We start from the raw sequence: 14,172 nt of genomic DNA, 5'->3' as shown, positions 1-14,172 counted from the left end.
CGTCTCGTGGATGCCCGGGAGGCTGCTCAAAATAACTCAGAAGCCCGTCAGCTTGCCAACGAGCGGTTGCGGAATCTCCGCACGTCCCGCCACGTTTGGGTAGAAGGGGACCGCGCCTGGCTCCACTGCCCGCAGGTACCATTGGCTACTTCCTCAAAACTGCTTAAGCCTTGGAGAGGCCCGGTTGTTATTATTCGCGTTCTCCGCCCGCAGTGTGTCAGGATCCAGCATGGCAAGAGACGTTGGTTCGTGCACCCGTCACGTCTAAAACCTTGCGTTCAACCCTACACACCTCCTTCACTTCTCCGGGGCCGAGAGCGCGACATGTCTGACGAGCCGCGCCGCGATGATGCTGCTTCTAACTCTCGGGCAGGTCCCGCTGTCCTGCCCTCAGGTGCCTTGGGAATGAAACCCGCCACGGCCGACCCAGCGGGAACAAGCTTGCCCGCGGGATCAGCGACCCAGGACACAAGCGCAACAGCGGGTCGTCGGTCCCCTCCCGCCTCCGTCACGACCGATGGACCTGCCACTCGGACTCGCTCAAAACTCAAACGATTTTCATGACCCCCGCCCACGAACTCTCGTCCCAACGCGACGCCACTCACCTTGCCATCATGTATAGTGGGCGATTGGGGCGTGCGTTCATCCTGCATATATGTGTTTATACAGTGTTGTTCTGCATCGGTGGCCTGGAGGTTTTTTTTATATATACGCGTGACCACAGGAGGGGGAGAGGCGCTTTATTCTCATTTTTTTTTATTTGTCACACACTCATTCTGATGGGTAACAAATAATTTATTGTACAATTGTATTTTTTTTTTGACAGCCGGGTCGGCTGGAGGCTACGTAGAGGGGGGTAATGTAGTGACATAAGAAGGGAGGGGCTGCTGGGGGCTCTGGGACCCTGGGTGGGCCAGGCGCTTAAGCCTCTTGGCGCCAGGCGTGGGTTCCCAGGCGGGTCAGACGCTTAAGCCTCTTGGCGTCAGGCGTTGGGTTCCCAGGCGCTTAATCCCCTTGGCGCCGCCAGGGGGGGGGGGGGGCTGTGTGTGCTCTGTGGGATATCTGGGGGCGCACACGGACCCACCCTTCGTTGGGGACTGGGCATAAAAGGGAAGCTCCCTGGACGATCAGGGCCAGTCGTAGCTCAAGACCCAAGACCCAAGACCAGCCATCGGAGGACCCTGGGACTCTGTGAGAGCCAGTGGTGGGACTCTGGAACTCCCGACTCTACGACCTTGTGAGGGCGAGTTCCAGAGCGTAGCCAGAGTAGAGTATCTATGCTGTGTACCTAGGCTGTGTACCTAGGCTGTAACAGAGTATCAGGGGTGTTGGAGAGTTGGAGTGTTGGACTGTTGGAGTGCTGTTGGAGTGGAATAAAGAAGTTACCTCTACAAGTGTCTCCGGAACCTGTTACACGAGCAGTGTGGTGTTTTGTGGCACGTGAGGGCCGATGTAATGTCTCTTGCTCGCCGTTGCAGAGATACAAACGATACCCAAAGATACGATCACTACCCAGAGATATAATCACTATCCAGAGATAGAAATGCTACCATGAGATACGGACGCTCACCAAAGACTCCAACGCTACCAAGAGATAGGAACGCTACCCAGATATACGATCACTACCCAGACATATGAACGCTTCCCAGAGATATCAACACTATCCAGAGAAATGAACGCTACCCAGAGATACAATCACTACACATAGATACGATCACTATCCAGAGATACGAACGTTACCCAGAGATATGATCACTACCCAGAAATAGATCACTACCCAGAGATACGAATGCTAACCAGAGATACAATCACGACCTCTAAATAGATCACTACCCAGAGATACGAATGCTAACAAGAGATAGAATCACGACCAAGACATAGATCACTTTCCAGAGATATGAACGCTAACCAGAGATACAATCACTACCCAGAGATAGATCACTACCCAGAGATACGAATGCTAACAAGAGATACGAACGTTAACCAAAGATAGATCACTACCCAGAGATATGATCACTTCCCAGAGATTCGAACACTAACAAGAGATACAATCACGACCTAGACATAGATCACTATCCAGAGATATGAACGCGACCCAGAGATACGATCGCTACCCAGAGATAGATCGCTACCCAAGAGATACGATCACTATCCAAAGATATGAACGTTACCCTGAGATACAATAGCTACCCAGACATACGAACGTTTCCCAGAAATATGATCACTACCCAGATATACGAACGCTACCCAGAGATACAATCACTACCCCGAGATAGAAATACTACCCCGAGATACGAACGTTCCCCTGAGATACGACCCAGATATTTCAAAGCTACCCCAAAAGAGCAATTTTAATGCTTTTCCATCACAAGACTCTTTACACAAAAATGTATTACCATAAATGAACTACACTACCTTGCTGATCTCGTCAAGGAGCATAAACCATCACGCAAACTCCGGTCATCCTCATATCAGCGGCTTTTAGATAATCATCAAGGCGGTCACTACTTCACACGCTTTCAGATGCGCTTCTGCGGTCAACTGGAACTCCCTTTCATCCGATACTAAGAAGCCACTATGCACGTTTAAAGTATCCGTAATGATACCTAATTTCTTGAGAACTGCTTTTTGTGTTACGTTTGTTGTCCTTCCCCACAGCTCCGGTTAGAGCAGTAGGCTATGTCCGGTGTGAAAGATGTTCGACATACATACATACAAAACCACCCACTCTTGTTCCCTCTTCATGAAGCTGTCCAGTCATCTCAACGAGAGAAAAAAAAACATATTTCGTTCCCGAATGCTTTTTTGCTCACCTGTTCTCTTGTTATGAACACAGTGGGAGAGAGACAGCATGGCTCCACGAGGTACAAGTTCATTCCACGGACTTACCAAGGGATTCAGTGACAGCTAGTGCTCCAGATGATGTTAGGCTAACATATTCTATGGAATTGCATCACACATAGCAAAGATTATGTGTCGTGTGTTTAGAACAGCAGATACCAAAATAAGAATAAAACCATTTTGTTTACATTTAATGTATTCTTACAGTACAACAAATAATTTATACAACAAACTCTCATGGGATATTGTAATACATAATTTTAATCTTAGAAGCCAAATTCAACAAAGCAATGCTTTTCATTAAAATTTCATACAAAGCAATTAAATAACAAGATTCATAATTCATATCTAAATTAATTGAAATTTTATTTAAAAATTTCTGAAAATGTTATGTGTCATAGATAACAATGCTGAGTTAGTTTCGTGATGGGGTTTTTTTCACTGTCAGCAGTTTAATATGCAGTCATTTTCAAATCATAAAGCAAGGTGGGTGGCATGTGGTCTCCAACCAATCAGAAAGCTGGAAACAAATGATTACTAACATACACGCTAGTGTGGAAATTTGTGTTTTTCATCATTGACAAGATAATTATATTTGCAAAAAGGATGTTTTGCTGCAAAAACAACAGACAGTATGTGCCACTCATGTGTTCCTCCTCTGTATCCTCTTCATTCCAGTTGTCATCGTTACTTTATGACACTCATTATAGTCACTTTACTCGAGTGGCTGATTTGTGTTCTGGATGCTTGAGACGAAAATGGAGACATAGGGAATGCTACGTGCAACACCCCAAGTAAGGCAATACTTCTTTTGTACGACAAAGGTTTAATGTGAGCACGGTGATTACTGTGATATTTGCTTCTGCGTTGAGCTCATGTAGCACTTGTGTACAAAGCTGTTAGAAGGGGAAGGTGGGTGATAAATGGCTGAACCATTTACATTGTTTAATAATCAGGTGGAATCCAGATGTTGGAGGAATGGGTTGGTGGATCAAGCAGATCGTTAAACTCCCAAAGCTGCTGAATTACTAAAGAAGCCGGGAGTTGCCATTATACCAAATATATATTAAAACATATTTTGCATGGCGTTCTGAGCGTTATACACTCGTTTTCACGGGAATTACCCTGTTATTTCAATTGCTTCCAAATTTTAAACACGAATGGAATTGTCCAAACATCCATCCTGAAAAAGGGCATGGAGAATCAGATCTGCTTTACTGGATGCATCAATGACATTTGAGTATTCGTCTTCCACACAGTGTGGGTTGGAGGCCCTCATCCAGCAGCGGATTGACAAAAGGGCTGGCTGCCCTTCATCAGCATCATCATCATCTGTCCTTTGACCACAATGGTCATGAGGGCACCCCTTGATGCCTTGGCAATCAAATGCTCCACGTTTGCCAGTCCTTCACAGTCTATAAGATGCATGCACAACTAAATTTTTACTTCAAATACAGACACACTTAACATTATAGTGGAATAAGCTGTTGTGGAATGTTCACATTCATAACACAACGTGCAGCACATTTCAAGCCCTACTCATAATTGTGGCATTACCTAATACAAAATCACATTGTACTTATAATATTAAAATAGGTTTCATATATCTGCAGAACCATATAAGGATGTTTCTTCACGTGTGGTCATGTTGTCGTATTAGATCACATCCTGAGTTTAGGTGGTAAGTCCGAAAAACAATTAGTCATAGCTTTGTGGATACAAACACTGCCTATCATCGGCATTATCTAACGTAAATGTCATTTAAATAAGTCATTTCATTACATTTGTAATTGTATCTAAATTATACACCTAAAGATAATTGGTCATAAATTATCCAATTTACATTTCCTCCAGTAATGTAAATGCATTCTTCCCATCTCTCAAGCTCATAATACAGTTGGGAATGGTTAAACCGCTCAAGTAGTTATGTTTACAATATTCTACAAATACGAATAACTTCCCTTACATTGACACACGTGATTATGCTTGTAGTCTTATGCTAAAAATGAAAGATGACACAACAGAAACCATTGCTCTTCAAAAACACCATGTCCATTTATTGATGTTTATGTTCACATTACACATAATATGAATGTCAAAGTAAATGGAATCCACAAGTAGCCTCTGTATCATTTACAGTACTGTGCCCGCCACATTAACACACTTTGTTCTCCTGTAATTTAAGGCCGTATAATACGGAGGACAATTTGGACGTTGGGAATGTGTGTTTGAATCTAGTTATTTAGAATGATCTTGCAGAACACATAATAGAGGTATTTTGAGTTAGGTTACGTAAATTTAAATGTGTCGTTAAAACTACCCCCACCCGACAGCCAATCAGTAAGGTTTGTCACGTAAACAAAACATGCCAATTAGTTACTAGTTCAGCACACCGGTGTGTTGGAGAGTAAACCCTCAACATTGACAATTCGAGTACAAGGTTTCGCCGCGAATTACGAGCCTGATCACACTAACCCAAATAACCCCCCCTCTGCCCGCCCCCCCTCTCTCTCTATTTAAAGCCTCGACACAGAAGCGTTGTCTTTCTGTGTGTCTATGTGTGTGTCTCTCTCGGTTTGTCTCTGTGTCAGTCGCTCTCTGCTTGTGTGTCTGTCCGTGTGTCTCCGTATCTATGTTTTGTCTCTCTCTCAAATTTAGCAATCTTTGGAAGAATGTAATCAACCAAGTGGGGTGTTGATTGTTGTGTTGGCCGACTCTCTGTGTTGTATTGCATTATATTTCCAAGTTTACTATGTTTGTTTTCTCATTCATTTGTACCTGATGATGGTTGCTTGTGTTTCAATCGAAACGTCGTATTCTATTATTATTTTATTTCTTTCTATGTGACTTTACTGAAAGCACCAAAGAGTAACCCAAATCACCTTTATTATGGATATTGGTCGAGGAAGCCTAAATGTTAAACTTGTGGAACACAGTTCTTCATAGCAATACTTGACCACCCAGAGGCCAGAGGCCATCACCAGCCATCCAGGATCATCTTTGCGCAGCAGATATCTCTCCCAATTTTAAAAGGAACACGTTCGTATTTATATTCTGAGAGACAATTATCCACCGTACCATATTCTCTGAATTATAAGTCACATTCTTTGTCCCAATCGGCCACTCTATATTTTGTAAACTTACATTTCATACCTGCTTTCCTGGGATGTCATTTTCAAAATAATCCCAAAGTTTGTGGTGTATTTTACCTCCGGAGTGTCTTATTATCATAAGAATATGGTCGTTTAAAAAGATAACTGTGCTACTGGTGTCTTGTCGTGAGCTTTATATATTTAATTGTTGATGTCTCACAGCAATTAGCATGCGGTCGAATGATAGAGCATGACCCAGCATGGTAATGTTATGGATTACATTATATAAGCCTTTTAAATGGCCTCATACCCACACGAGGTAATGCCTCATTTCAAATGCCCTGCAAAGTGGCAACCAAACTTGATTCTTTAACCCTCAGAGGGGACGAAATATGCCAAATTATCGCGGTTAATCACATTTAATCATCAGTGACTGTGATGAGATCATCAGTTTGAGACCCCAGTCTAATCACGAGTACTGTAAAGATTAAAATTCCTACTTTTTGAAGAGTTTTCTCAGTGTCCTGACAGAATCGCATCCCTCTGAGTCACCTACAGGACTCAGTGACCAGTAATATAGAGGTATTGAGGTTCTTCCTATGCAGTGTGTAGCCTACTTCATGTTTAATCATAAAAACTATTTGATATGTTTTTTGTCTTAGCATAATGTTTCGTTTCTAACCTAAACGTTTGCATAGATTTGTAAGCAAATTTGCACTTACAATAAAGCAAGCCTGTTCGCCAGATTGTGGCACTAGAGTGCAGGCACTATTTCATACAATGAAGCAACCTGAACAGACCTACTACTCCAACACGAGAAACTTGTTGAGATTCTGAGCGACCGGTGCCTCTCGTGCTAGCACAGTGGCGGCGGGGGGCGCGGTGCTCCTGGGGCCGTGCCCGGCGGTGGCCGTGGCCATGGCGGGAAATCTCCCGTTGCAAGTCGTCGGCGCGAAGCTTTCGCGGGCCTGGTCGGCCATGTTGCTCGGCGAGCTCGTTCCGCTATGGCCGGCGGCGGTGGCGTTGTCGAAGCAACAGACACAGTGGTCCTGCCCGCAGCGGCCACTGCACCCGGCCTCCGATCCGGCGTCGCTCTCGTCATCACCACCGCTGCTGTAGGAGCTGTCGCAGCATGACGCCTTGGCAAGCGATCGGTGCAGCGTGGGGGTTAGGCACGGGATCCAGCTCCGTGGGACCAGGAACGTGGCCAAGTTGAAGAGGTCCACGAACACCTTGTAGCGGTCACTGGGGCAATGTGGGACATGGGTGAAGGATCAAGCAGGTCAACGACGTCGTCATCATGGACAAAGTTCTAATTTCTTTCGACTTTATTTTTGATGCCCCCAGGGTCTGGAATGCTATCGCCAATAAACTGTAACTTGGATCACTACCTGTCAGATCTTCACTCAAAACTGCTCTAGAGGAGTATTACACCCCTAGCTGCCACTGCTATTCAGAATGGCCTGAAATCAAATGTATCATTCCAGTATGATCTTGAGTTTTGATTATAGTGTGCTGATCTTTAAAGGTGTATTGAAAATTGTTGATACTGCTACTGATACTCCTGCTGTTATGGAGTGACTCATGCAGCCAGCTATGGCTGCAAAGTTTGGCCGTACATTTCATGAATATCGTTTATTGTTAAATTTGAATCACAGTTCCTATGATCACTGTTACATTGTTTTTTATAGCGTTATTTTCGTGATTTTGAAAGGTTTTGGTTTAGCCATGTTTGTTCGTTGTAGTACAGAGTTAGCCTGATAACTTTAATCTAAATTGTCTTATGGTTGTTATTATTTGACTTGCATCCTACTGGGATTTTTGCACACAGCGTTGAAATACGGTGTTTTTTCTGGAAGACTTTTGCTGTTTTTTCCTGGATTTTTCTGTTGCGTGTAGTCACTTTAAGATGTTTCTTGTTTATGTGTTTGTTTGTTGCGGTTGCACCCGAGTCAAGAGCCGCATGGCTCACAGGGTTATACCTAATAATATTTGAAACTGAAAACTGAAACCAGGTAAGGCCCACTGAGCTGTATGGTTATTTTTTTCAGAAGCGACCTGGCCATCACAAATTATAGCTCAACAAAGTGGCTTATCGCATGGAAATTTACATCAGCCAAATACTCTAAATGCGTGATGTTGATTCGAAATGTGGAGGGAAAAACGAGAGGACCCGTTAAAAAAAATCCAGGAGACCACGGGAAAACATTCATACTCCAAATATACAGGTGTATACCGGGCGAGGTATTTATCTCGCCATTGTGGCAAGATGTCAACGGCACCTCGCCAACACTCTCTACCCGCTAAAAACTCAGAGAGTGAGAGTAAAGAAAACGTAAAAAATAAGTCTGCATTCTTCTTTAGTTTTGAGTTTAGAAACATATCTCTTTGATTAGCACGCTTGACTTGCAACCCAAAGGTGGGATCTCCCGTCGTGGCAGTTGAATCAATGTGTCAAATGATTTGTACCGAGATCTGCTACTGGTACCGTGCTGAACTTCATGACAAAAACGGCAGTTTTTATAGACTTTGACGAACTGAGAAATACGTCCGTGATCGGTCTGTCTGTGTCTGGCAAGACGTTGTCTACCTCGCCTGGTATACTGGAGGTCATGGGTTCGATCCCGATCCTATTGCCTGTATATTTGGAGTTTTCATGTTCTCCCCATGTGGACGCATGGATTTTTGTCTGGGTCCTCTGGTTTTTTCCTCCACATTTAGAATCAGCATGCGTTTAGAGTATCTGGCTGCTATAAATTTACACGCGATAAGCCACTTCGTTGAGCTAACAGTTGTGGCCAGGTCGCTTCCGAAAACGAGCTATATTGCTCAGTGGGTCTTACCTGGTAAAATAAAAAATAGTTTAGTTTAGTATTCCTACTCAAAACTAAGTGGCACTCATTCATGTCCTGTAAATAATGTTCATCATATATAAATCATCAGCTATATTAATACATTTTTACTTCAAATCGGTTTAGGCAGCCCCAGCCTCTTAATGGCCATCAGTGTGCAAGTAAGGGGCAGTGTGTCAACTGCTCCTTGTATGGAAAAATAAGAATAGGTTTTACCCTTTATGACAATAAAATGGGTGTTAACATGTTGAAACACCAAATAAAAATCTTTTGCAACGGTTTTATTGTCAGAAAAGGCAAAACCTATTCTTATTTTTTCATACTTTGATACTGACAAAAAGGTCCCATTTTGGAGCTGCTCACCTCGAGCTATACAGGTTCCGATAATGCATTGTCTTTGTACTGTTCGCCTTTCGTCGTTCTCTGGTCTGACACTGGTGAGACGAGGCCAATCATATATAATTATCAGAGCATGTTTGTTAGCATATTCACCACAAGCGTGTGTGGTTAATGCAGACTTGATTCCTTGCAAAAAGATTCTATTTGGTGTTTGAACATCTTAACACCTGTTTTATTGCCAGAAAGGGTAAAACCTTTTCTTATTTTATTTCATACTTTGCTCTTAGCAAAAAGGTCCCATTTTGCTCCTTGTATGTTAAATAATTATTAAATAGCTGTTTCATTCAATCCTGTAATATGCTGAAGAAAACAATGGGGTACAGATTCATTTATACTTGAAATCATAAAGTTACCCCAACAGGTAAAAAACAAAAATGCATTTTCTGTCACAATAATACAACTAATTATCCATCTATAAAAATTTACTTATTGCATTTCATATATTTTTACAGCAAGCAGTCGGTGCAGGGAAGACAATATCTTGCAACATATGTGATGGGGAAAAGAGTGGGGTCCACAGAGCAGAGCAAAAACGCGGCTTATTTTTCCCTGCTGAATGTCACCTAACGTTACTTTCCTGCCAGCGCATTGCAATGTCCCGCATTTGGAAAGTGTGATGACGACGACGACAATGACAAGCATTGTTGATGTCACTTAAAACATTAATGGCAATCATTGCTCCACGGTGGTGAGATATTAAATCCCTCACCTCGTATGCAGGAGGTCATGGGTTTGATCCCGCCCCTGACGCCTGTTGTATTTTTGGAGTTTGTATGTTAACTCTCTCTTTCCGTGGTCACGTGGATTTATCTCCGGGTCCTCCAATTTTTCCTCTCCACGTTTAGAATCAACATCACGCATTTAGAGTAATTTGGCTGCTATAATTGTCCATGCAATAAGCCACTTCGTTGGGCTATCATTTGTGATGGCGAGGTCACTTCTTAAAAAATTAACCCGTAAAAACAAAGTTTATCATTATAAATCCTTAATATGCGTGGCGGCTAGAGTCCTCTCGTCCTCTGGCTTGAGATGGCTGCCACCTATGGGTCAGATGATTGCCTGCCACCATTAAGCAATTGGTAATTAAATATATATATATTTTTTCCTAAAAAGTGTAAAATTTTGGAATAAATAAATTGTTCCGCACAACGAGTCTGTGTGCAAAATGTCAGCTCGATTGGATCACGGGAAGTGGGTTAAAAAACGACCAAAAGATTTGCACGGTTGTAAGCGCGCAAGCAAGCAAGCAAGTGAACTTAATATAAAGGATTTAAAAAGAGCTAATAGCCCAGTGGGACTTTACCTGATAAAATAAAAAAAATAGTTTCTAGTTTTAGTTTAGACTGGCAAAGGAGATAACGGAAAGGGAGATGGAGCTCACCTGACGGTGGAGCGCAGGTACTGGTAGCCCGACGATCCACCCGTCCCGGCCTTGCTGCCAATCATGCGCTGCACGAGGCACACGTGATTATCTGCATCCAATATCAGGCGTACGAGGATCAATTGAAGCCACTTCATTCGTTCAACAGGACAATCGCAAAGGTCAGCCTGTGACATTTTCTCCCCGGCAACAAACTTTTGACTGGGCAATTCCAATTCAAAGAACATTTTGTAGTGGCACAAATTGGAAAAGTTTTCCAAAAATGTGAACTAACTGTGCAATACACTTTTTCAAATACGGAATTACACTGAGAGTATGCTTTGAAATCCAATCAACTACCTGTTATGAAACATGAATCAGATACATAAAAATGATAGAGAACCATAATACAGGTTTTTTATGCAATCTAACCCAAAAAACTGTATTAGGTCTGATATTTGTAGCAGAAGTCTGTAATAAATTGATAGAGAAAATGAAACAAAAACTGAAAAGTATGCAGACAAGCATGGAAAGAAGCATACTGGGAATTTTCGCTGAGAGACAGAATAACCACATGGATCAGAGAACAAACACAATTTCGAGATGACATATTGATTGCTCAAAAAGCCAGTCGACTTGTGCAGGACACACTCTGAGAAGGGATAATGGCCAGTGTTTGAGATTAACAATGGATTAGCAACACGCCTGAGAGGATGTTAACTGTACAAATGGAGCAATGAATTCAGTTCGTGCACAGAAGCTGGATGGATTGATGCATCGTGAGACCATGAAGGATGTGGGGTTTTATTTGTTATTTATAAATATTTTGTCTTTATGCCTTTTTTGGTGACAGCTTGGATGACCATGTAAATGTCTGCCGAGTCAAATGCCCTTCGCAGAAGAACAAAGGGGGGATGCTCCCGTATCAGGTGGTAAAATTGTGGACACGAAAGAAGTGGGACCGGCTATGGGACACAAATCATTGGTTATCTCTCTTAAATCTTTACACAAATTAAATACCTCAATCTTGAAATTATGCCTAAATCAGTCTTCTATTTGAAAAATGTGGCGATAAAACTGACTTGAAAAATTATAGACATCTAGTCTCTTATCGCGTGTACTGTATACATATTTTTCATGAAGAATATTGGGGGGGAAATAATGGAAAAATTAGAGGCCAGCCAAACCACACGAGCAAGGAAAGGTTTCTCTACCATCACCCACTTTATGACTATCAATCAGATTATGGAAGATGAATGAATAACAAATACCATTTTGCCACACCTTTATATTTTAACGGAAAAAAAAACACCGACTCAGTACTATAACATTGTATAAAACCATTTCAAGTGACAAAACTCCCCATGGTGGGTACAATGAATTCATTGTGTATGAATGTTCTACTTCGAAATAATTTGCAGAAGACGTGGCTGCCCATCAGCAGCCACTGTGCACAGCATCAAAGTTAAAATGTTTCATTCTGCCAATGAGATTTCGACATCATTGTAATGTCGTTTGAGGAGCGAGTTTTCTCCACATGTGCAAAATGTCTCATGGCCAACAGTTTCAAAGTGGCAACGCTTTTTTGAACCAATGCTGAGCAGCATCTCACAGCCAAGAAAAGGCAACTTCATAGCCAGGCTTAAAAAGTGACTCCCACTAAGCCCACTACGGTAGCACTCCGGTCTCACAGCTCTGGAATGGTAAAAAAAACCCATCATGCTCAAGTGAGAACTGGACATTTCTCATATTCGATGGAGCCCCAAACAAGTGGTTGAATTTCATATTCCCACCACGTGGCCAATTTCTCCCGAGGACAACCACTGTTGATTTCCGACAAAGTGGTACTTATTTTCTTTCAACACGAGAGATGACAGGTTGAGTTGACAAAGACATCCTTCAGAAGATTATAGTGACAGTGAATTCAACTTCCAAATTTTGAAAATGACCAACATTCGCCCCCTTGTATCCATTGCACTACCATTGCTCTAAACGTATTGAATAGGGTAAGTGAGAAATCATTATTCACAATGTATTCAAATTACATTCTAATGGTATGCCAATGTTACATTACAAAGCCACGGGCGCAAAGACAATTACAAACGAGGCAGAATAAAATTACGATAAAAATGAGACGCAACAAACGAGACAAAAAAAGAATGGTGGTATTCTTGAATCAAATGACGATGCCAAATGCCGAAAAATCATCGCAGACCTTGGGGGGTGAATTGCCTGTTTCTTTAGGCGACTGAATAAACTATCGAAAATGACTTGTGGCTTTTTCGAGGTCACTGAAAATACATATATTTCATGGGACCTCCTTTGCCAGTACCAAAATATGATATGTTTTTCCCCTTTTTTATGGCAACAAAACAGGTGTTCAGATGTTAAAACACCAAACTGAAACCTTTTACAAGGCATCATGTCTGCATTAACCATAATGCTTGTGGTCAGAATGCAAACAAAAAACATGATTTGATAATATATGCATTGTCCTTGAAACTGATTGGTCCACACCAAAGAGAGCTTTCTTTTGAGCCTCGTCTCAAACGAGGCTTTTACTGGCAAAGAAAATCCCATGATGTAGATGTTCACCCCGAGCTCTCATTACTCTGACAGTGCATTGTCTTTGGGCTGTACGCCTTTTGGCGTCCTCTGGTCTAACACCGTTTGAGACGAGGCTCAAAAGAAAGCTGTCTCTGGTGTGGACCAATCCGTTGCAAGGACAATGCATATAGTATCAGATTATGTTTTTTTGTTTGCATTCTGACCACAAGCATTGTGGTTAATGCAGACATGATTCCTTATAAAAGGTTTCAGTTTGGTGTTTTAACATCTTAACACCTGTTTTGTTGCCAGAAAAAAATGGGAAAAACCTATTATAAATACGTATATTATTTTGCTTGTCTATCAAGAGCCTCAAAGTAGTGACTCATTTCCCGAATGTCGTATAGGTCTTATTCTATTGAGTGACTTAAGCTTGTGATGCGAATTCTAACTATCGAACCCATATAGTGTGTTGTTAATGATAGTGTCTTCAATTGCATGCCTTGTGAATGATCTTTATATGGAATATGCTTTAATTTCTTTTTCAAAGGTTGATGAAATGTGTGTTTTCATTGGGCATGCTGTTGTAAACATACACTAGTTGTTCAAATGCATCCTTCAAATTGGATCTACCTTGGCTTAGAATTCATAGTTACACACAAAGACACAATGTACTTTCTGTGTCACTGTGGAGCCAAAGACATGACTAAATCAATACCATTTACAAAGTACACAATACTGGAATGTTACACAGCAACGATCCGTTTCCCATGGGAAATATTTCTTCGGAGCCAGTAATTTCCCAAGTAGCATCACATTTGCACTAAATATGCCAATATGTATAATTACGGCCGGGAAATCAATGATGTTCACGTTCACTTGAGTTTAACTGTACAAATACCTTTAAATAACAATTATTTTCAAGAAACTGTGTCACTTCCAATGGGTGTCAGGCTTGCACAAAATTGAGGGAGGTCAGCGAGGTGGGGGCGACACGTGGTGAATCCCAGCCTTGTTGCTCTTCTTCCCTCAAACCGGGAGTAGCATCTCTGCAAACATGATGGGAATGCCTTGTGCTACC

At 42.1% G+C, this 14,172-nt stretch overlaps 1 protein-coding gene across 1 annotated transcript in view; it reads right to left on the bottom strand.

Annotated features, from left to right (window-relative positions):
- Nucleotides 1–4,871: 4,871 nt before the first annotated feature.
- The window catches only part of TDO2 (tryptophan 2,3-dioxygenase), a 130,869-nt gene continuing 121,568 nt past the window's right edge, over nucleotides 4,872–14,172 (bottom strand). Inside the window, exons 11-12 of the mRNA XM_061552202.1 lie at nucleotides 10,566–10,656; nucleotides 4,872–7,178 (exon numbers count right to left, since the gene is read on the bottom strand). Of these exons, the coding sequence (XP_061408186.1) occupies nucleotides 6,737–7,178; nucleotides 10,566–10,656 (533 nt within the window). The 3' untranslated portion in view covers nucleotides 4,872–6,736. The remainder of the gene's footprint in view (nucleotides 7,179–10,565; nucleotides 10,657–14,172) is intronic.

The sequence above is a fragment of the Lethenteron reissneri genome, chromosome 16 (assembly GCF_015708825.2).
Source record: "Lethenteron reissneri isolate LAM-NWPU_2019-01 chromosome 16, ASM1570882v1, whole genome shotgun sequence".
Classification (NCBI taxonomy): domain Eukaryota; kingdom Metazoa; phylum Chordata; class Hyperoartia; order Petromyzontiformes; family Petromyzontidae; genus Lethenteron; species Lethenteron reissneri.
This window is presented reverse-complemented; position numbering and strand designations above follow the sequence as displayed.